Source organism: Diadema setosum, chromosome 5, assembly GCF_964275005.1.
Source record: "Diadema setosum chromosome 5, eeDiaSeto1, whole genome shotgun sequence".
Taxonomy (NCBI): domain Eukaryota; kingdom Metazoa; phylum Echinodermata; class Echinoidea; order Diadematoida; family Diadematidae; genus Diadema; species Diadema setosum.
In genome coordinates, this window is record NC_092689.1 from 18,320,791 (window position 1) to 18,345,170 (window position 24,380).

At 39.7% G+C, this 24,380-nt stretch overlaps 1 protein-coding gene across 2 annotated transcripts in view; it reads right to left on the reverse strand.

Annotated features, from left to right (window-relative positions):
• Positions 1–4,235: 4,235 nt before the first annotated feature.
• Positions 4,236–24,380, reverse strand: part of LOC140229167 (EF-hand calcium-binding domain-containing protein 6-like) — a 28,605-nt gene continuing 8,460 nt past the window's right edge. For both annotated transcript variants that reach the window (XM_072309434.1, XM_072309433.1), the window contains exons 9-27: positions 24,091–24,201; positions 22,815–22,935; positions 22,136–22,306; positions 21,270–21,502; positions 20,635–20,799; positions 19,044–19,215; positions 18,341–18,589; positions 17,826–18,061; positions 17,113–17,328; positions 15,753–15,911; positions 15,059–15,286; positions 13,865–14,060; positions 11,164–11,355; positions 10,540–10,779; positions 9,685–9,885; positions 9,199–9,364; positions 8,350–8,434; positions 7,664–7,778; positions 4,236–6,365 (exon numbers count right to left, since the gene is read on the reverse strand). In XM_072309434.1, coding sequence (XP_072165535.1) covers positions 6,090–6,365; positions 7,664–7,778; positions 8,350–8,434; positions 9,199–9,364; positions 9,685–9,885; positions 10,540–10,779; positions 11,164–11,355; positions 13,865–14,060; positions 15,059–15,286; positions 15,753–15,911; positions 17,113–17,328; positions 17,826–18,061; positions 18,341–18,589; positions 19,044–19,215; positions 20,635–20,799; positions 21,270–21,502; positions 22,136–22,306; positions 22,815–22,935; positions 24,091–24,201 — 3,532 coding nt within the window. In that variant the 3' untranslated portion in view covers positions 4,236–6,089. The remainder of the gene's footprint in view (positions 6,366–7,663; positions 7,779–8,349; positions 8,435–9,198; positions 9,365–9,684; positions 9,886–10,539; positions 10,780–11,163; positions 11,356–13,864; positions 14,061–15,058; positions 15,287–15,752; positions 15,912–17,112; positions 17,329–17,825; positions 18,062–18,340; positions 18,590–19,043; positions 19,216–20,634; positions 20,800–21,269; positions 21,503–22,135; positions 22,307–22,814; positions 22,936–24,090; positions 24,202–24,380) is intronic.

Genomic DNA, 24,380 nt, shown 5'->3' on the forward strand with positions numbered 1-24,380 from the left:
AAAGGAGGTTATTTTCCTTGGTAGTTAGATCCAATTAACAAGTTAAGAGCCTGACTTGAATTACAGTTTGGCGTCTCGATTACTCATGGGTGTCTTTGTCAAGGTGTGTAGCCAAGTATACTGCCCTGGCCTTTTTAGTCAACCGACGCCTCCCTCACGTCAACATCTGGTTTGGAGGCAGGACGCCGGCAAGTGTTCAAATTTGACTCCCGTCTGTAGCTCTTTCTGCTGTTCAAGTGGTCGTTGTCTCGTATATAATCTTGTTTTTGCCTGATGTCAGGGTTACGGCAGCTTTTTTGTTAATAATAACGCTACATTTAAAACAACTTTCGTGAAAGCAACATGCTATCAAATACGTCTTCAGAAGCTCTGATAATTGACTCAACTTAATTTAGAGTAGGGGCTGGCCTATATACCTCTTATTGGCCGTATTAGGTCTATAAGTCTGCAAAGCGAATAGTATAAAGTGCTATAGGGCATGCTGGACCGATCTCTATCACGATAAAAAGCAAAAAAAAAAAAAAAACAACAACAACAACAAACAAACAAAAACAAAACAAAACAAAAACAAATCTACACTTGATAGTAAAATTTCTTTGTCTCGGCCTATAGCTACTATAAGATAATTTTCCTTGTGTTTAGGGTGTTAACAAAGTCAAGGTTCTATGGAACTACTTAAAAAAGATACAGGACCCAATCAACATCGTTGTGAAGACATATCATTTCAAGCAAGAGAGAGAGAGAGAGAAAAAAACCCACATTACCTGAATAACAAAATCGTCTTTATGTAAAGTGATAGATTCAAATCTGACAAAATAACACGGGAATGTTACACTTGGGGTAAGTAACTTGTCTGAGACTATTTTTTTTTTTTTTTTTTGGTGCGTTTCTCATAAATTGCTAATTTTTCAGTGAAATTTCCCTGCAAGTAAGAATGGGAAATGTCATTTGAATGTTGCTTTACTAAGATATCATTTCCGCTGGTTTCTTCCTGTGGATCCTAGGAGCGCAAAATAGAGTTTATATGCCGTATAACCCTGAACAGCAAGTATATGATGAAAAGAAATTATTTTCAAAACAAAACTCCGCAATCCTCTTAGCCGAACAATATTTAAGACGAAACAACAGCAAAAGATTGAGACCTCGAGGCAGAGGCAGTGTGAATTCGGTCAGGCGTAGCTGCGACAGTCGGTTAAGGGTTCTACTTTGCTCATAAGCAGAAAAGGGGTTATTTTGTACCAACAGGGCATGCTGATTTTTGAATAAGTCAGTTCGCAGTTCCACTTTGTTGGTTGGTTTTTAAATTCACTGGGATAAGCATTTTATCCTTTTTGTGATGTAATGATTATTCATATAATCCCTATAAATGCTGCTTGCCAGCACATCCACCCGACAGCAAAAGTGGTATTTGGCAATATCAATAGAAAAAGATTGGTAGTTTACATTCAATGCAAAATAATGAAATGGATGCTTTTCTAAGTGTAAATGGTGGATCATTTTGGGGTGCATTTCATGAAGCGTTTTGTCAGATATATTTTCTGACAAACTGCTCATAAGCTACTAAAATCCTTGCATCTGATTGGCTGACAGCAAATTTGTCAGACAAATTTGTCAGACAAAACGACTCATGAAATGCCCCCCTGGTCACCTGGTCTACCAAAGTTCCTCCTTTGTTTGATTATGACTGATGAAATTCATAAAATGCTACGTCGGGCGAAATTTTGTCGCGTTGAAAATGAGTGAACTGCCCAACCAAATGAGCAAAAAAGTAATGTCATTTGTACCCATGTGCGCAGGAGCCAACTACGAACTTTTCGGATTGAGAGCTCGTTTCGCGAGAAATGTCTCCCTCTAGAGTCCACGTCGTAAGACGTGAAGGCCATGTCTTGCTCGTTTCCTCTAGGATACCTTACAAGGGGCAGTCTGTGCCTTCTCGTGGGATGTCAGTGACTAGACTTCTTTCAGTGCTTGAAGTGCTGCCCCACCAGTTTAGTGTCTATACAGCAGTTGAATAACAGAAACCTCACAACTTTCTATTCATAATGTTTGTTACTCTTACACATCCTTTGAGGATATAATCAAAGTCCTCCATTCCCATTGTGCACAAGAAATGAAAAGATCCTGTCTGACATGACATTACTACTCGATGCAGTAGCGGATCCAGAGGGGGGCGCACCAGGTGGCCCCCTTCATTATTTGTTAAAACAAAAGAAATAAAAGGGGAAAAAATTAAATGAAACCCGGAAATAACACCAGAAATATTTCTTTTTTGCCCCCCCCCCCCCTTCCAGAATTTCTGGATCCACCCCTGCAACAGGCTTTCGACAGAACACAGCAGATGTTCTCATTTATCTTTCCATCAATTGATGCACCCATCCATCCATCTCAAACCTACGCTACACCCACTTATCCATCATATTCATATATCACACACACACACATTGTACACAATGTCGCAACACGAGTTGAGATCATTAATAGGTTCATTTCTTTATTTACAGCAGGTAAACGGTGGTACATATTGAGCCAATTAACAGAAATCCAAGCCTTAGTACTTTATACTTCATACTTCAGAGGAAAACACACATTTCACTATGTATTCAGAGAGCATATGTCTCAATAACATAAATCTGTATGAAAAATAGCTCCACTCAAGCCATGAAAAGCTTTATGCTCACAAACACACCTAGATATTTTGCCCACTCCTCTATTTTAAACTTCTTTGCGCAAGTAGCACTCATAATACTATTGTGAATCCAAAATAAGGAGCAATATATTCACAGATAATTACAGAATGAATGACCCAATTTTCTGGACGGACTGAGAGAGAGAAAAAGAAAATTCTCCCCAGAACTATAATATCACGACTATGGTATCACGTAACGCTATGATTATGTACACCTAAAAAGAGCAAACTATGCGCAGCTCATCAATTTCCAATGTTTACAAACATACAGGACGGAATACTGTCAAGCAGCACTTAATGGTGGAATGTTTCTCTTTCCATTCTTTCCTATTTCTGCATAGAAGATATCATACTTATTACTAATGTTTTAGTATATTTTATCAAAGGATGGAAAAAAATAAAGATAGTTGCCAAACACATATACCTGCAAAACATAGACAGTATAACAAGGTGTTGTTGGCAATATAACGATTTGCCATCAAAACATTCCAGCTTGTAAGGTCAGAAGAAAGAAAAAAAAAATGGGTCCCTTCTGGATTGAAAGAAGGCACTGACCACAGATATAGGTTGTGAGTAGCAAGGTGCTCATTGTCTCTTCCTATCAGAAACCCTAATGCCCTTCTTGCTCGAAACCGACAATCAGATACAACCTGTCTTGCATTACAGTATCACATTTTAATTCTTCTCATCATGCAGTCAGTCAACAACAACAACAACAACAACAAAATAACAAGCAGGACTGGAAGGTGCATAGGCATAGTTGCATAGCGACAAAAGAATGTCTGACTGATGTAACCTAATATGCTGCGAAACAACTATGCCAAGACTATGCTATTGACATATTAAATCATGCCACAGTAAAAAAAAAAAAAAAAAAAAAAAAAAAAAAAAAATCTTCTCCATACGACATGAAGTTTAGATGAGAGTATGTAGAATGTTATAATGTCTTCTGTTGAATACTTCACACCATTGAGGTCATTAGTCTTGTGTATACAGAGATCTCAATTAGAATGCAGGCCCTAAGCTAACATAGGATGGATGGGAGTGGCAACTACCAAGACTTATCACTAGGCTTTCTCAGAATCTAGAACTGATGTTGAGAATTGAATAATAATGTATCATGAATGAATGGGAAAAGTGTCACAAATATGACATAAGTATGTTAAGCCAAACAAGAAATTGACAACGTGGGTAAGGCTTACAACATTTGGACACAACAATGTGTGCACATAATAATAATAATAATAATAAAAAAAAAAAAAGCAGTCAAGTTCTGTTCAGACAGTACCATAAATGAAGCTATTCAAATATTATGATGTTGACTTTTGATGTGTAACAAAAGGCCTCACACCTAAATATGTTAAATGCCACAGCAAACCATTATGAGATGAATACATGCCATTACTTCAGAATATACAAAATATAAAACATCTATTGAATCAATGGCATTTCAATATTAGCCACTGATATCTTATTGCTTATATGTAAGATTTACAGTCTTTACAAACATTGCATAACTGATTTTAAATTGGAAATCAAAATCAAGCATTCAAAAGTAATTCAGTGTAAGGAAAAAAGGAAGAATTTGTCGGCCTTTTTACAAGCTACATGAGAGCATTGGTCACATAAAGTTCAATTTTGGCTCCTCAACATTAATTTGATTGAATCACCGTGATCCATGTAGTAATACAATATCACAGTATTTCTAATCTACCTACTGCAATCCCTACATACTGACTAGAAGGCTGATGTGAAACAGGAAGAAGTACCCCTGAATTAGCTCGATATTAAGCTTATTAGGATCGAAGATCTGGTGAAGGAAGGCACTCAGAAAATACTGATAAAAGATAGACTCTTTAATAAATGCAGGGGCAGATCCAGGGAGGACCGCAACCGGCGCACGCCCCCCCCCCTTTATATTTTGTTGAAACAAAAGAAATAAAAAGAAAAAAATGGGTGGAGGGGTGCGTGCGCCCCCCCTTTAATTTTGTAAACGCGCCCCCTCTTTACAGAATTCCTGGATCCGCCCCTGAAATGAATATATAAAACAGGGCTCAACACTGAAATCTTTATCTGGTGGCCTGATATCAAATTTTAGTGGCCCCGAGCCATCGGTCCACTGCTAATGTTGAGCCCTGCAAAAATATAAATGAACCTTTCAAAAAGTATATGATTGATAGTAATCTGATGCACTGAATCTGATACTGCATAAAGTTCAGTAAGGAAGCTGTTTCAACAAACATGTTCAGAAAATAATGTTATCAATTGATTAAGTTTTGCTCCACAGCATTTAGTATTGGAAGTACCATGGCATTAGATAATTTCTTAGTTTATTTAGGAAAAGCACTTAGCTACATGTATATCATTTTTCCTTTGTATTATGTTTTTACCTGTTTTGGATGTTACAGTCACAAGTTAATTGCACATAGTGACATTTTCCTGTCAAAATTATACTCATTACTGATCTTTAAAATTGTGGGCAATTCACCTCATCCTGACATTATGAGTACAATTTGTATTTACAGCGTTGTTTCTAAGGAAGACTCCCTTTACAAAAGGAAATAAAAATGATGAGTTTTGCAAATATCTCTGACAAAGATGAAACTCTAGCCTCTTTGGTCTTGCCCTGACCCTTATTTCTGAACTGCATAAACTTTGCACAAGTAAAAGCAAATATAAATATGTATGAATAAAAATAATGCCTTACAATGAATACATAATACATCAGCATGTGAAACTGTGTATGTAAACATTAAACTTATTTACCAAGAGGGGGCGCTATACACATTCTGGCAAAGTTTCCCCTGGAGAAACTGGCTTTGTGCACTGGACGGAATCTGGCATTTAGAAAAAGACTTAAATATATAAGCAGGCAGTGTAAACATTTAACATGCTATACTTTGTATCACTTTTATTATTGTGAATTTAGAATGTTTGTTTGTATGGCACTGATTTGCATGAAATGGAATTCCTCAAAATTATTTGGCTAAACAAACAAGAAACAGAGACTTGGGTTATTGATAGATTTATTGGTTATGTACAATATTGTCATTGCATATTTGTTTCACGAAGGCATGAACCTTCTGTGTTAAACCACTAGCTGTTGTCACTCTAAACTGTAAAACAAAGTGTTGTTCTGAATAGCTGGGCACTGTTACCCGAGACGGTCAGCACTATGGAAAAACATTAAAATACGTTTCATGCCATGGTGAACTGCCATTAAAACCAGCACCCAATTAAGAGAGGGTGGGTTCAGAAAGGAATTATCCTGACATGCAAAGTCAGTATGAGCTCTTAAGCCAATATCAGCACTGTAATGTCCTTCTTGTGCAAATGAAGGTGATGGGACTCGGTTTGCCATGAGGCATGGTAGCCCTGCTCGGGAGACGTAAATCTGCAGTTATCACTGCAGGAAGGCCCTGATGAAATCGTTGTAGGAGACCTTCCCGTTGAGATCCTTGTCATAGTAGCTCATCAGCTGGTAGAACTCCTCCTCCGAGAGGTTGATGCTGAACTGCCGCAGTACATCACGGAACTGCAGGGTGGAGATGACTCCCTCCGCCGTCGGGTCGATGGTGCGGAAGATGCGGCGCATCTTCTTCCAGTTGGAGACGATGTTGTCACGGATACGCAGCATGGCTTCCAACATCTCACCGGTCATGCGGCTGCCTGGCTTGATCTGAGGAACATGACAACACAGCAAATTATATAAGCCATGAGTGCATACCCAAAGGTCATTGTCTTGAAGAAGACTCCCTTTACAAAAGGAAATAAAAAAGATGAGTTTTGCAAATATGTCTGACAAAGATGAAACTCTAGCCTCTTTGGTCTTGCCCTAACCCTTACGTTTAAATGGCATAAACTTTGCACCAGTGAAAGTGAATATAAATGTGTATGAACAAAAATAATGCCTTACAATACACAATACGTCAGCACGTGAAACCTCGTATGTAAGCATTGAACTTATTTACCAAGAGAGGGCGCTATACACATTCTGACTAAGTTTCTCCTATAGCTACCTGTTTTGTGCATTGGACAGAATCTGATATTTGAAAAAAAAAAAGAGTAAAATCTATTAGCATTGTAACATCTAACAATATCTACTTCCTGAAGGCATCAGAGTCCATCTGTTTGTACAGATGTGCGATTAGATACATTGTATTAATGAAAACTAAGCAAAGAAAATGGGATTCCATCTGGTTTTGAAACCAAGACCTCCGGATTGCCAGACCAGTGCTCTTATTGACTGAGCCATGGAAAACCCTTGTACAGTATTCGTGTCAGAAATAACCTCATTTTCGATACTTGTATGGTAAGAAACTTACATAAACCTGAAGGATAGAAATCAACTTGAGGATAAATGTGAGGGATCAGTGAAGTGCACACAAAGAGAAACTGACCAGAAATGTATACAATATGAATGCAAAATGAGCAAAGAAAGTTGGATGCTATCGGGATTTGAACCCCAAACCTCCGGACTGCTAGACCTGTGCTCTTTCTGACTGAGTTAGATACTTATCAGCCTATAAGAAAAGTGTCATATATGTCCTCTTTTAATAGCCATTTGCTCCTTGTCAAAATTCTCTAGCCATCGACACTGAAATATACTCAAGCTCCACAAAACATAACAGCATAACTTGCCTCACCTACAACACACTACTCCAGGAAGAGTAAACTACTGCATACGCCATGCATGCAGCGAGTCTAAATTTTCGCGAATCGGGACTTCCCAATGATATAGATTCGCGATCGTGGAGTCCTGAACTGAACAGAGAAATGTGCATATCAATACGTCACATTCATATCGAGATCAGAGTCAATTTTTTTGCGTGTCTTTAATTTTGCGAATAGCACCCGCCTCGCAAAATTCGAAAAAATAAAAACCTCGCTAAATATTTGGCGTATGCAGTAGTTTGTAAGCAAACAAAAAGTAGAAACAGGCTAGGGAGCAAGTGAAAGAGATGGGCAGCAGCATACCACAATCTTGGACTGATGGATCTTCTCCCTGGATAGCAGTGACCTCTGCTCTGGGATCTCATTCAGGGTCTTCAGATTCAGCACAAAGTGCTTAAGGAAGTCAAGGTATGAAAATCTGCAAAGATAATCAAAGAGACAAAAGATTTAAGTCTCCCTTAAAGCAATCACCAATCATAGTCACTGGCAGTGTTCTGGCTACGTTATGTGTATGCTTCACTCAAGCATCCTATTCTCAATTCTCTCTCAGTCAAAGTTCACTTTGACAGTTGCATTCCTCTTAGGTACAGAACCATTGAATGAAAATTTACTGATTTCAACATATCAAGTTGTACATAAGAGATTTGAAGACACTACCTTTGCGAAGTTTAATCCTATACAGTGGACTCCTGTTATAACGAAGTCCTCTGGACAGGCAGTTTTATTTTGTTACATCGAAATTTCATTATAACCGAAAAAATAAACAATAAAAATACAAAGATTGGATAATATGGCGGCCTGTATTTTCACTTTGTTGTAACCAGAATTTTGTTATAACCGTGTTCGTTACAACTGTGTTCGTTATAGCCGTGCTTGTCATAACGGGAGTACACTGTACTTGTAACAAATTGCTCAAAATATTACTTTGAAGGCATTTCCCACACATAAGTGACAGTCTTGCTGTATTAATGTCCAGCCATCATACTTACTTTCCAGTGTCTTTCAGGTCAAACTTTGCCATGAGCTGCTGGAAGTCTTCAATTGACAGAGCTACACTGAACTGGGCCATGATATCTGAAAGAGGAAAATGGAAAGAGTCAATTTCAATTATGGAAAATGCTAAAGTTTTGGTGGCTGCAAAAATGGAGAGCATCACGCCTTAATGTGATGACATACATAGTGTAGTGACCAGAAATCAGCTATATTCAATCGAGACAAGTCTCAGAGAATTCACTGTTAACAAATAAATATATGCAGTACAAATAATTGAAATGACCTTACATTAGCTTAAAGTCAGGTAATGAGTAAACATAGTTTTGCTGTGTTATGTTGCAGAGACCTACTAGGGTCATCATATTTTTCAATTCTTCATTATCAGTTTCTGCGATGTGAAAGCCAACAAATCTTGAACCTAGAAATCACGTTTGTTTACCAGACGCTGACAATGTGTCTTTGAAAGCCAACAAATCTTGAGCCTAGAAATCACATTTGTTTACCAGACGCTGACAATGTGTCTTTGAAACGTTTCGCTACGGAATAGTTTGTACATGGCCCACTCTGAAAACAAGCAGATCAGAGACAGGCTGAGTTCATGCCGTGTGCCAGCTTCATTCCCATCTAAAGAAATGAGATATCAATCTGAATCAAAATTGATCCCTTTTCTCACCATACCATATTAATGTAAATTCCAAAATGCACTGTAATCTAAAACATTAATGTAGTTAAGTTAAGGCATGAGCAACTCTGTAATCAAAGAGGAAAAGTTTATATATATATTTTTTTGGTAGCATATGCAAGCAAAAAATAACAGAACAAACAACACTGCTGCAATCCCCTACCTCTGAAAGTGTCAACCTCAATTTGACCGTTGCCATCCATGTCATGGAATTTGCACAGCCGGTGGATCTCTTGCCAGTTCCTCTGGATCTGTTTCTTTAGCCTCTGCTCAAGATTATCAGCATTGACCAATGGGGTCATTGACCTTCGACCGCCTGGCGTGTATGACTATAGGCAGAGAAGCGAATGAAAGAAGCATGCTCAGTTTAGTGACAACACTGGAGGGTGTATAAAAGGGTATTCATCAGAACTAACACACCTCAGGTAGACATACTTCTATTCCTCAATTTTGTCAAGATTAGGTGTGAGAGTTTGAGTTGAAACTAGAACAACTTTAACATATGACGTGAATGATATGACTTATGATGTATTGTATCTTATGGTGGTATTATCAACAGATACATGTACAATGTTTTGAAGATCTTTACATCAATTACTTAACTAATGTCTACCAATATGGGTTAAGGACCATTCATCCTCACACTCACCATTCGGCTGAGCGGAGTCATTGGTATCTGGGGCGTGGCTGCTCCCCTCATCACCGATCCTGCTCTTGGGCCCTTCCCAGGGGGACTAGTGTCAGCCAGGTCAAATAAGTCCCCGTTGTCCTCGGAAAATTCCTTCAGGAAGGCACGGTAGTCCAGATTACCGTAGGAATTGAGCTCAAAGCTGGACCAGAGGCTGTTGAACTGAAATGAAACACGACATGAAATTGAACACCCTTGTCTACGAATCTCTAATCACTGTCTTCTTCATAACAATGGCATACTTTGTAAGTAGGTTAGATAAATATGAACAGGAAATGATTAGTTTACAGAAAAGTGCACTAAGATACCGAGAAAAGTCATTAAACACTGTCAATAACAAGTATGTGTAGGCTGCTTGAAGATGCCTTTGAAATTTACAATTACAAGAAAATTCATAAGCCACAGGGGCCAGGGAAGTGGGAGAGCTAGGGGGCTGCACCCCCCCCCCCCTTTATTTGGTCTTTAAAAAAGATTGGAGAAAAAAAAAAAAACAGAAAAAGAAATATCAACACTCATGACTTCCCAAGGGTTCTGACCCTAGATTCTTCTTGTCCATGCATGCAAGGAGGGGGTAAAATTGACTTGTGACCTTCGCAGCCTCCCTCCCAAAAATGTTCCGTGGCCCGGATCATCTATATTTTCTGACCATGAAACCGGAGACAAGCTGACTTCACATTTTACATATGAATTCTGAGGACAGTTGTTGGCAGGCTATGCTACTTGATTCATACTTTATATTTCATTGCATTTTCTGTACACTGGGCAGTGTAAAATAAATTAAATTGGTTTGTACCCCAGAACAAGCTGCAGACTTACATGTTCACTGCTCATCCTAAAGGCCAACTCGTTCAGAACATCACGGAAGTCATCCTTGGCCACGACACCGATGTTTGCGTAGTCCAGGTCAGAGAAGCGCTCGGCAAACTTGTAGAAGCGGGCCTTGACGGCCTGTCGCAGGTCCTGTTTGATGTCCTCCATTGTTGGGGAGCTCATGCGGTCACCAAGCGAAGACTGGCTCTCGCTCTTCTGAACCGACTCGATCCAGTTTTGCGCAAGCTGCATAAGATGAATCAGACCATAGTCACTTTGTAGAAATCTTACTTTGTTTGATTGTATTATTTTGACATACACTAAAAACAAACACACACTTATACTAGTCTCTTGTCTGGGCATTTCTGCATGGGCAGGTGTGGGCCTTTGCACCAAGACAATGATGTTAATGCTACATTCATCAGGGTGATAAAAACAGCAACATTTGCTAATTTTGGGGACAATATTCTGCAGAAATATGCCACTGCTATTTAGGGTTCATGAAACACTATGTCAGACTCAGATTTCTTTGATTAGCAGTACTACTCAATGTTCTTCTTTTCACTCAAAATATTTACAATTGATGGTCATAAGATTGGATATTCCTATACTATAATGTTCTGTAGTTACCTCTTGCTCATTGGCGGAAAATTCTTCCAGGAATGCTGGATAACTGACACTGAGGTCAGAGTTCACCCTCAGCTTGGCCATCAGTCCCTTGAACTGCTTATTAGTCATCTTGAAACAGAAGTGGTCCAAGACACGGCGGAAGTCACCGGGGCTGAGGCGCCCTCGCTTGTCCTTATCAAAAGCTCCAAATGCCTGGCAAGAAAGAATTTAGAACGAGACATTACAGCTTCTATCCTAGTCATCCAATGGCATGGGTGAATACGTTCAACTTTTCTACAAGCAGCTAGATAGCAAAATGCTAGCAGTAAATCCATGCTTGTAATTATAAGTGTAGTCTGTATGTATGCTTTTCATTAAAGACGCTCAATCGTCGCAGGCGATTTGCAGCTCAGTAGAAAAGCATGACACGCTGCTCCTCCCGTTACCGTACCCCCCGTACGTACCGAATGCCGAACACGACGCTACGCAACGCACCAGCGAACACCCAGCTAGAATACAAGAGCCGTGCGAGCCGTTCACCCTAATTTCAACATGGATGCCCGAATACCTACCGAATGGGGCTGAATGGGTGCACGCACAAAACCGCACAACAGCCATGCGCATGAAAATCTCTCCTACGGGCTCCGGTCATGACACAACTGAGAGAGCTGTGTGTGTACGTACGTACATGTACCTGGCTACAGTCTCTGTTTATTTGCACTGTGGTGCCAATTTCAGCAATCTAAGCAATAATATTTTAAAATTTCTGGAAATATCCCATAACAATATTATAGATTATTTATATATTTAGTACGTTATTAGATATTTAGTTTTATAAATATGGTTTAATGAAGAAATATTAAAACTCTAAGCTTCATATATATATACATAGCAAGTTGCAATGCATATGGCAGGTTGTTTTGTTGTTTTGATCATTGTGCGATATTGTCTGCTGCATATCCCATGTCAGCTGTGATATGTTCGGCCGGATCGTAACATACAAAGTCGATATAAAGTCATCGGTATGTCAATATCAATGTGTGTGGTGTGCGTGTACTGTTTGCAATAAAAAGTAGGGTTGCCTACTGCTTCAGTTCAGTTCCGCTTAGCCTTTGGTTTAGTAATGAATCTTCACAATGGAGATCAAAGAGCCGTCCAACTTGAAAGACTGCAAACGTATTTACTTGTATGACGCTATCGACGAGTGGAGAACGCAGAGAGCCGTGTTCTTAGCATGCTTACTAGGACAAGTAAGAGGCCAGAAGGGGAAGCTTCAGCGTCAGCGTGCCGATGAAAAATTTGCTTTCCACTTGCTGGAGTTGCATGAACAGTTTTGCAGGAATTTAGAATGTGCAAATTGGTGTTACAGCATGCACGGTGGAATTGTAACTCAGCCTGAGACGTTGACCCAGCTGCCTGCACGTCCAATGCCACGGCTTACGCCAATCAAGCAACCCCAGGCCAAGTCAAAAAAGGAATCCAGATCCAGATGATGTGTAAGTACATGAATGATTGAAGTGTATGTAGGGCCTATAATGTTACAGCGCCTCTCTAACTCCCATATAATTATAAATTTCTAGTTGTACTGCCTATTCTCAAAGACTAATTTTTTAGTCTAACACGGTTAGACTCGACTCTGTCTGAGGTAGAGCGTAGTAATCTACAAACTGTAATACCGTCCTCGGTCTAACGTTAGATCTATAAAAAAAGTCATAAATTTACTCGTAACGGTTAGATCTAACGTTTATATAGACACTGACTTTTTAATTTCACTTGAGTAGTTTGAACTAGGTAGTAACGTTACTAGTTGTTAGATTTCTATACACAGCCCAGTCGCTGTTATAAATAAAGTTAGATGCTGTGCTTCACACAGCGTCTGGTCGGGCTAGGGTAGTTTCAAATCATATTACGCAAATTCCCCAAGAATATAATTTAGGTTTGTGGTCTGTAGCTGTACTCTAGTCTGATCTGATCTGACGAGTATAGTTGACGAGTGACGACGATCGACGATGCGATGATGAGAGGAGGCTACTATAGAAGGTGCGTACACGTATGTACATATGTAAAGGCAGCTCAGGCACTATAACTACGGCCGGCGATATTGCGATCGCTACACTATACCATGCATGCAATTCACATGTACAGTACGTACACATCTCAGCTGAGCTCAGCGCTCAAGCGAGGAATCGAGATACTATAGTGCGATACATTGCAGCAGGGATGTCTTGCGCACACACACATTTCGCTTCGTAGTAACTTCGGAAGCGAGTTTACGTGGCACCACCCGCGGCTGAAATATGTCCATGTACCCTCCCGATTGAGCGTCTTTAAAAAATGCATGCATGTTTTATTACTACACCATCAACTGGTTGTTGCATTTGGTGATGCAGTAAAATGTAAAATCATCTGTTCTTGAAAAGAGAGTACAAACTTCAAAGTTTTTAGAATCACAGTCTTACCCATGTTGAGTTAACATGTATTAATTTTACACTTGTCACATTTTCTGAAAGGAAGGCAAGTCAAAGTTGAGATGGTTGAATTTGCAACACCCTAAATTCCATTTTCTATGATAATCAATAATCTCAACTTTATACTTAGCAAGCACAAGATAACTATATTTACAATGTATCTCACATGTGACACATACTCATATTACCATGGTTCTTTGGTAACAATTTAAACAGATTGATGTGCATAATCACCATTATGCGACAATACTTACAGCTTGCAGCACTGGTACACTCTGCTGTACAATCTTCCTCAGCTTCCGGAGAGCCTTGTCCGACGAGAGCTGTGAAAAGGTCTCTGGTCTCACTTCGGGGACGTTCTTCTTCTGGTAGCGCTCCTCACGACCCTCATCAAAGGCTTTTAGGAAATCATTATAGTTCAGGGTACTCTTGCTGGTCGGCAGTCCAATTCTGTGATTGTATTTGAAGCAGAAAGAGATGTAAATGATTACACCATTTGTTTTATAAGAATTAAAGTTACAACAGCAACAACTCTAAAACAAACTGACATAAGACAGATTCACTGACTGAATTAAAGGAAATTGCAAATCTGGGAAAAGTATTGGATAGCTGTAAATCAGTACACACAGGCCAATTATATACTTTGGAAGCATGTAATATGTATCGCATGGCTCATAAGAAACTTGCCCCTGTTTAATCTAATCATAATGCTGGCTAAAGATGCACGTTTGTAGCATAATTAAGATAATGCTTGGTGAAATGGGATAGAATGAACTTATTAGAGCTAAAGCTTCATATTTGTAGCAAAATCAAAATGATGCATAAAGTAAACTGGGATAGAATGAACTGGCCAAATTTTGAGCAAAGAGAAGATGGAGGGCATAATTATGGTTATTTAGAAAGATAAAGGTACTAGAAATGGAAGATAGGATTCAATGGATAGAATGAGAGACAGAGGAGGATTGAGGTAGAACAGGAATTCAAAATTATATGAGAGAGAGGCAGTTTGACATATAAATTAAACTATGCTATGATCTTGGAGCACGGGGGTGGGGGTAAAGTTTGGAAATGAATGTGACTCTTTTTAAGAGTAATTTACCCCAAAATAAATATATGGGGGTTCAGTCAATGCAGAAATAAATCAGTTGTAAACATCAGTGCTGTTTGAGGAAAATCAGACATTTCATTCCAAAACTATGTATCTTGAAAAGCTTGGTTAAATCCATATGCTGTCATTGCTGGATAAGAAAGGCAACAACAGTTAGTGATGTCACAGGTGTGAAAGAATGCTTATAAACTTCACATGTGTGTTCTACTGATATTTCTGGATTCACTGCATTCCTATATATATTTCAGGTAAAATTCCTGCTAAGAACACAAGGCCTCTGGTAAAGAAGGAATGCCTCTGAAGGAGTGCCTCTGATGAAGAAGGAGCCTGAACAACTCACCGATGCAAGAATTCCTGCAGAGTGGCATCATCCACCAGGTAGTTGTGGCTGAGGAGGACGTCCTGGAGCTCAGTGACCGTGATGCGGCCAGACTTGCTCTTGTCCAGCATGGCAAAGGCCTCCTGGAAGGTGCCGTACTTGTCCCGCATCCGGTCCTTGAGGTCCTGCAGGAGCTTCTCCACCGATATGAAGGTTCCCTTGGAGGCCTGATTGATGGTGATGTTGATCCTTAGGGGGTAGGAGGGGGATGTGAAGAAAAAGACAAAGTTAGGAGGAAGTTCAAGATACAGCACGCAACCTGCCTACTACTGATTCTTTGCATTCAAACCTTGCCACATCAACTGTAGCGAACTAAATGAGGCTGAAGACCTTGTCCCAATTTGGCAACAAATTATTTCATAGTGGTTTTTATTATATTTCTGTTGTTGTTGTTGTATGCGTTGAGTCTGTAATCTAAGGTGGTAAACTAGAGCAGTGTTGATTTTTGCCTCAATTTCAGGATAATTAAATGTTCTGAATGATTTCTGACACATTTCTTCTATTCTGCTACCATAGAGAGGAGTTGGTTGCCTACGAACAGAAGGACTCCTTGAAGTTGACAAGAATTTCAAAAGCCAAATCAGAAAAGAGATACAACAGAAAGAAGGGTAAGTCAAGACAGGCGGTAAGGGATACGTGTGTTAGTCCCACTTACTGCTTGTCAAGTTGGTTTTGATGATGGCTCTCAATGGTGTCTGCAGACTCTTCAACGATGCGTTTACTGACTCCAGCATCGTCTCCTGGGGCGAATTCCTTGCCCATCATCTTCAGGAAGTGCTGGTGGTCGATGTAACCTTTACTCTGTGGGTCATAGCTGCAAATGAAGCAAAGACATGAACATGAAGTTATGAATACAGACAACAAGGATTGAAGAAATGATATGATTCCAGACTAACACGATTATTGAAATATCATTACAATGGAATACACTGAGATAAAACATGGCAAAAGTATTATAGTATATAAATACAACCACATTGTCTCAATTTATTCTGGCAAAATTTTCTGTTATTCATTCTCTATTACAGTTTTATGATAAATTATGCTGGTAAATTAGGACCCAGTATTCTCACAAGTTGCACATGAATGTAGTTCTATTAACATAAAATTTGTTATTCAGCTATGTCTGCCTTCAGCCTATAAAACACATATTTGTAACTCTGTCCAATACAGGACTCAAACTATGTGTGCTTGAGACATAGTATACAAATAATGACTGCTATGAGGGGCACAGTTAAAATTATGGGCCCAAGGTGATGTGAAAACCATAACTATGTGGTTTTCACATCACCGAGGGCCTACATAATTTTAACTGTGCCCCGAATATCAAGCTGTCATTATTTGTTTTATATACCGAAAATATAGATTCCGAAATATAGATACCGTAGCATTCGTAATCAATGCTGATCGACAGCGCAGCGGTCGTATCATTGGTGCGTACATGTGATCTATGTGTACGGGGTTGTGACTGTCTCTCTCCAAACGTATTTACAGGGCACAGTCAATCAACTGTGCCCCGGGCACAGTAAATCATGACGTCATTTTGATCAACAATGGGGCACAGCTATTTTCATGACTCCCCTTTTAACCAATCAGATGAGAGGATTCTATATATGAGGTATATAACAAGAAATAGTGACCAGCTCTGAAAAGGTATTAGATTTTGCAGCAGTTATGCACTGTTTGTTTGGTTGTTTGTTTTTTGTTTCCTTTTCTTCTTTTTTTTTTTCTTTTTTTGGACAGTGGAAGGTATGGTTGGTCTACGGATGACTGATCTAATTTCATTTGCTTCCAACTCCAACATGACAATGAAAAAAAAAAAATAATGGATCTGTGAAGCATGGGCATATTGCTCTACAGTTATGACATCTTGTGTTGCTTAGTTGAAGATACTAGTAGCACATTCTCCCTTCCCTGACAGGAGGTTTTCATGGGTTCATATTGCTGTGGTCTTTTATCATCTACTAGTAACTCCCAAATAATAATATGCACAGCAGTGTCCCAACCCAACTTACATGGCCCACAGCTTGGCAAATTCATCCTTGGTCATGGGGAGCATGAAGGTGTAGAGGAGATCTCTCAGCTCCTTCTTGATGATGACGCCGTGACCATTCTTGTCAATGGATCGGAAGGCCTTGGCCAAGTCGTGGTACTGCCGCTGGGCCTTGGCTGCCAGGATCTCGTGCACCTGCTCTGCCGCCAGCTGGGCGGGGTCAATTGTGGTGTTCCACCTGTGCAAATGGTCACAAAAAAACTTGTTATCACTGTCTATTCTTTTTCTTTTAAGTTATTACTGTCTATACTTCTTCTTTGAACTTTTTCTTTTAACTTGACACAATTGACAATGCGGAAAAGAGTATTGATAACATATCCTGTAAGTACATATGAGCAAGAATTTTAAACACAAAAGTTTTTACTTCGCATCAGTTTAAGTTATTCAAATGCACTTATTAGTGGAATGCCAACATCTACAAGACAATGCATGCTTTGTTTTCAGATGATTAGTCACTTGAGCTTCAACAAGGAAAACAATGCTGAAAAAATTTCCTTTATTCTGCACAGATGTACATGCATATTACGAAATTTGATGTTTGGATCAAAGCTCGCTAGGGCTTCTTTATTTTTGCGAATGAATCTTTTATTCCACTGTTGAGTTCAAAGTATGACATTTTGCACAAACAATGATCCTCAGTACATGCACAGAGTATTCAAAACAACTATAACCAACCTGTGATCTGAGTTCAACCACTTATGGCCCTCCTCTGAATCCCGAACCTCAAACAAATCTAGGAACTCCTGGTAGTTGAGTCTAGTATTCTTGGTGATGCCCAACTCTGACATAAGTTTGTTGAACTCTTCGTCAGTGGTGATGAACATGAGCTTGTCAATGAGGCGCTGGAAGTCCTGGCGGCGAACAGCGCCATCATGGTCATCGTCCATCTTGTAGAATGCTGATCGCAAGTCCTGGAATAAGGCAAAACCCGATTTTGCGTGATGGGAATTAACATCTTTTTATCCTGTGTCATATTTTGTGATGCAGCACATTGGGTATAGTAATTGGTTACACATACTGTTAAAAAGTCATTGCATTGTTCCATGACATTAACTTTACGATAAGAAAGGTAAGAATATTTGAGGTATCCTTGTAAGGGGAAGAGCCCGAGATAAATATGTCACAACTGGTATCCATATCTTGCGCTCTTAATGCTATAAAAATTGACACATCACCTCAAAGACACTTACCCCAAATGCTTGTCTCATCTTGTCACCTAGCTGTTTCATCATATCCATGGCAGACATGTTCTTGGCCTCTAGACTCTTCCACCAGTGGTTTGGTGACCTGGTGATCTCCTCACCAGGCCCACCAATGCGAGGGTCTTCAAACTGCTCAATGAAGTCTGTGTATGTGAGGGAGCCCTGGTCGAAGCCTAGGCGCTGGCACAGCAAGGCAAACTGTTCGTCGTCCATGTACATCCCAAAGCTTTGGATCACCTGGAGGCATGCATCAAGAATTTTATTTTAGTCATATTGTCATACTGCAGAATTCTGAATTTATTCAATTTTTTTCAACAGAACACAAATTAAAATGGTATGCAAACAGGTGAGGATACAGTGAAATTAACTGGCAAATACAAATCTTTTAAGACAAATATGCTGCCATAAAAATGGTGGAAAGTTAACACATGTTCAGAAAAGAATTTGCAAGAATGGAAAGAACTACATGTACAACAATATCAAAAAGCAATCATAACAGAGACTGCAAGAGGAAGTATGCAAATGAGAAATTGAAAAAAAAACAAAAACATAACAACTTTAATGAATAAATTACGGTACTTCTGACCTACTACAATGTATACGGCATGTTCACATGATCAGCATAAGTATGTCTGGGGCATGTTTGAAAGGCAGATGCAATCAGATGTATGTGTTAATCCTATAAACTAACCTGTCTGAACTCTCGTTTGGTCAGCTTGCCTCGCCTGTCCTTGCAGTATCTGAGGAAATTGGCCCGCACTTTGCTGGACTTCTGGGACATGCGGTCCTTCAGTTTCAAGATGACCTCGTCGGCATTCATTAGGGTGGTTCGGTTCAGGGCATTGACCTGGATCTGATGCAGTCTGGGAAAGGTAGAATGGCAATAGTATAAGTAAAGAAAAGCTATTACGTCTGTGCACATATGGACAAACATTTTTGATATTCTTATCAAAAGACATAATCTAGTCAGGGCTTGACATTAGTGATGGCTCGGTGGCAAAAACAGATGCCGGGACACCATTCTTTACGAACGATATGTGCTGGTGGCCACTCAGGCTGCCCAAAAGAAAGAGTTAGGGTTGAACCTTGCTTGTTGATGGGAAGTTTGACCTCAGAATGCCCCATTTCAAGAAGAGCATCACAGCACCATGTAAACAGCACTTACTACCAAATACTATGATACTAAGGCAGGTTAACAGGCAACATTCACCTGTATTTGTTTGAGTTAAAGATAATAAAAAGTTTTGGTACCTCAAAAGTTTCCCTGAATTTCCGTGTTTCAGGTTAAAGTACCTTTCAAATAACTAACACCGTGAGACTTACTCGCCCCAAAGTGCTCTCATTTCTTAGTAATCATGCAATTAACTGCGACCAGCAGCCCCATACGCATAGCGTAATGGAGCTTCGCATTGTAGCATTCAGGATCATGACAGATTTAGTATCGCGGGTAAATATCAACTTAAAATCCAAAAAATTCTTCAATTTGAAGACTTACCAATTAAGTTGAAGTCTTGAAAACAGGCTTCGGGCAACGTTTGGTTCTGCCAATAGTCCCTTTCTGTTCGAATTGATGACTGAATGTGACTCTGTCGAGAGGACCTTGGGAGAGCACATACACTGATTACTACGGCCAGCGCATGCGCACACATCATATGCGAACAAATTTCAAATCCACGAACGGATAAGATGTTTGTGTGCGCATGCGCTGGCCGTCAATTCAGTGTAGCTCTCCCAAGGTCCTCTCGACCGAGTCACATTCAGTCATCAATTCGAACAGAAAGGGACTATTAGCAGAACCAAACGTTGCTCGAAGCCTGTTTTCAAGACTTCAACTTAATTGGTAAGTCTTCAAATTGAAGAATTTTTTGGATTTTAAGTTGATATTTACCCGCGATACTAAATCTGTCATGATCCTGTAAGCTACAATGCGACGCCCCATTTAGCTATGCGTATGGGGCTGCAGGTCGCAGTTAGCTACTCAGTATGCGTACGGGGCTGCACCACAGAACTCTATGTGGGCTGCACGCTGCTGGTCGCAGTTATCATGCAATAATGGTTTCGTACAATACGTGTGCTACCTCGCCGCCGTATGGCGGCGGCTCTGGTACGAAACCATTACTGCATGATTACTGAGACATGAGAGCACTTTGGGGCGAGTAAGTCTCACAGTGTTAGTTATATGAAAGGTACTTTAACCTGAAACACAAACTAAGACAAGGAAATTTAGGGAAACTTTTGAGGTAATACAAAAACTTTATATTATCTTTAAAGTAGACTCTTACCTGCTGTCAATGTCTATTTGTCGCTGCTGCTCTGTGAGGTCACTGATAACCTGGATATGTGTGCTGGTCCCCACCAGGTCTCCCGGTGACACATCCACTTTCAGCATCCGCAAGAACTCTGCAAACATGATCTTCCCACCCGTCTCCTCGCACCGCTGCCACATTCTACGGATGGAAGGCATGGAAAAGCTGCTGTTTACCTCAGAAAGCAAATTAGCTCCATTATATTTCACACTCCTAACCATTGCATGCAGTATGCATGCTGTTTTGGCATTAATACTATTTACAAGCTGTGCATTTGTTGTCATTGCAAACCAACATGTTACCTACACCTTGTGTGCAATTATCAGCAAATGTTAATAGGCAGTATTAAGCATTCACATTATCTGAAAACTCACGTAAGGAGTGACCTGCTGGGCAGGTATTACTAGGTAAAAACAGGTGTTCAGTACAAAATTATCTGTCAAGTCATGGATAACAGCCAGCATCCTAATTCTTTAACACTTGCAACAAAGTAGCGATTACAATACTGACTCATCTTGATCATGGGGCACTAAAATTGCTGCAGCATGGGGAAGAAACAGGAATACATAAAAAGTATCCCAAGACCGACAGACATAATGATGGACACTTACGCATCCAGGTGGTCATCTGCTACAGGCAGGACACACTTGCTGAGAATCTTCTTGAGCTGGGGCCGGGAGATGGCCCCCGTGGCGGCGGGGTCTGCCTGACGGTACATGGTGCTGATTGACTTCCAGTGTTCCTCTATCTTCTCACGCAGGATGTCCTCAATGGTCTCCCATGCCAGGTTGGCTGGGGCCACGGCATTCCAACGGTGCTCCGAATCCAGCCACTTGTGGCCCTCCTGTAACGGAGCATCAATGAGTCAAAATCAAAATGTGACAACGGCTAACTATAAAATGTCACATCAATACTCCAGGCTGATATCATCATCACCTGTCTGAAAAATGATAATCAAGTGGTCACACCTTCATGCACACTTGTTCTTTACTGAGCAAAACTCAATGATAGGGTTTTTGTAAATTGATGTGATGAAGGTTTGCGGAAGTGAAATATTCATGCACCAGGCTGTTGAAGAATAAGACAAAGGCAAGTATTCAATCCTGCAAAGGTATTACTTGGCAACTAAACCATAGATTCATCTGAGTTTGGCTAATTTGTGGAATGCCACAATTTTACCAAATCAAAAGAATTATGAATTTCTTAATGGCTTTCAGTCATTGCTAAAGTAGCATGTATAGTTTGCTAAAATCACTGTAGAAATGCACTGTCTGAGTCAACATCTGCATATTGTGTATCACATCATATTCTTATTCTGCAAGTATATGAGCGGTGCCCCAGTCCTCTTACTTCAGTTTTAGTCAATTGTTCAACTACCAATTTTACAACTTACAGACCATATTGAATAGTTGCAACTACCAGCTACAAATACTGGCCTAATATCAAACTAAATTTGGAGCTGGTTCATGTCACTAACCTCTGTCTCCCTGATTTCAAACTGGTCCAAAAAGTCATGGTAGTCAATTCTGTTGTTCTTCTCAGGGTCAAGCCTGTCCACAATGACCCTGAACTGGTCATCATTGAGTCGTAAGGTGAACTTGTCCATGATCTTTCTCAGCTCCTTTCGTGTCACCTTTCCATCTCGGTTCTAGGGTGGGGGAAAACCAGAGTTCAAAAAATCCAGCATACCATATCAAAAATGTATACATTACACAGTACTTTCTCTTCTAACCAATACAAATCGTCCCTTCAAGCATAGTTATAACAGAGCTATTCCTAGAATTACCGAATTCATCAAATACAATTCAGAAACAACTGAGGCAGGTATGAAAATGAAGCTACAAGGAACTCTACAAGGAACATCTTATGGAATCATAAGGTCAACAAGAACTTCATCTTCCATCCTTGTGCAACATTGTGTTGAGAAATGGAAGATGATACAATTCTCTATTTTCTTCACACTGTGAACTGGATGGGATCAGAGGTCCAAATATGTACTCCAATTTGCTGGATTCCAACTTCATTTGCTCATTTGATTTTTATATTCCTAAAACTGACCGACTAGATATTGCAAACTGTTTACCATGCTAAAATGCACCATAACATACCGTGAAGCACATGGGATGTGTGAGCATGCAATATACAATTTCACTCACCTGGTCAAAGGCAAGGAAGGCCTCCTTGATGGATGGGTACATGTTAGTCACATGTTTGTGGAGAAGCTTCATGATCTCTGCTGGATCCATGTCACTGTCACCTTCTCTGATTGGGTTCACTCTGGGAATCACATGGGATTGGAAAAAGGAATCAAACAATTGCTTGCAATCACCATGATATCAGAAGTTAAAAAAAAAAAAAAATTATTCTTGACAATGTTCTGCCTGAATTGTCAGTGTTCATTACCCTATCAAGTTCATATTGTTGTCAGAGCAGAAGAGTAAGGTATAAATGTGATGAAAGCAGCAAATATTTTGCACACACTAAAAAATACCCAATATGATTCATAAGTTCATAAGTCATATGATTATTTCTACACAAACTGCATTATGCTTAGGCAATGATTTTGTCATCATGTATTTTAACGAGACACACTGCAGTAGCCAAAGCATAAGAATGTTACATGGTGAGATCATTAGTGGCATTCCTTCAAATGGGACTGATCATTTGAAACTACGTATAATGCTATCGCTGCTGTCTTCCTGCCCTCCCACTCCTTTTCCCTGCCTCTGATGTGCTGAGAATAAGGGTTAAAGGTAGGGAATCCCATTTGCATGCCTTCAATGAAGAGTTGTATAAATACAGTGGTATGTTGAAGAGAGTATCATTTTAGAAACTCCAATAAAGTATTGAAAGTGGAAGGTAACATTTAGTACATTTTTATTGACCGTTAGATTTTGAATTGAATTTTTTTCGGGGCTCACCGTAAATTCCAGTACATTACTAGGCTACCTTTGCAGACTCATGCACTGCATGTGTGTCCATCATGTATATTTTGTGAAGAAAGTTCATCAAAACTTACAAACATTTCTATATACATTCTTGCCACACACTCTATATGTTATTACATCAGCTCTTATACTTTTAGATTTGTGTTTATAGATAAAAAAAAAAAAATACAGAAGACTGCAACAAAAAGGCTTAAGTGTGGCTGACACACAGAACTACTGAGTAGTTGAGTTTTGTGCATTATTCAAATTGTAGATAACTGTTGACTTCCAAATTTCTCAGCAGTGGCCTAAACAAGTCCCCTGAGGTTCATATTTAATGTTTTGCTGCATTTTGGGAGGTCTGTAAAAGGTATCCCCTACCTTTAAAGCTACATAACCATCCTTTGGGGACTCTACAAGAGTTATATGGTAGCTTCAAGACAGACCAGTGTCTCCCACTGATGTTGGCAAGGTCAGCTTTACAATTGTACAATTGTCCACTCACTTGTGATTCCACTTGATAGGGATGGTTTGCCCGTTGCCTTCTATCCTCGGGTCCATGAACTTCTCCAAGAAATGCTCCCAAGGAATCTTGTGTGAAGCCTTGAAGCCAATCCTGTCACGAGAAATTATGCAGAAAATGCAACAGACACATGGTGAAGAGGCACAGCATGTCCAATTATTCTGCGATCAAAATTACTCATCAATTGATTTGAAGATACAGATGAATTCAAATGATGAATCACAAATGCTTTACAATGTACACATGCATGCGATGCACTTGTAATCTTTCTC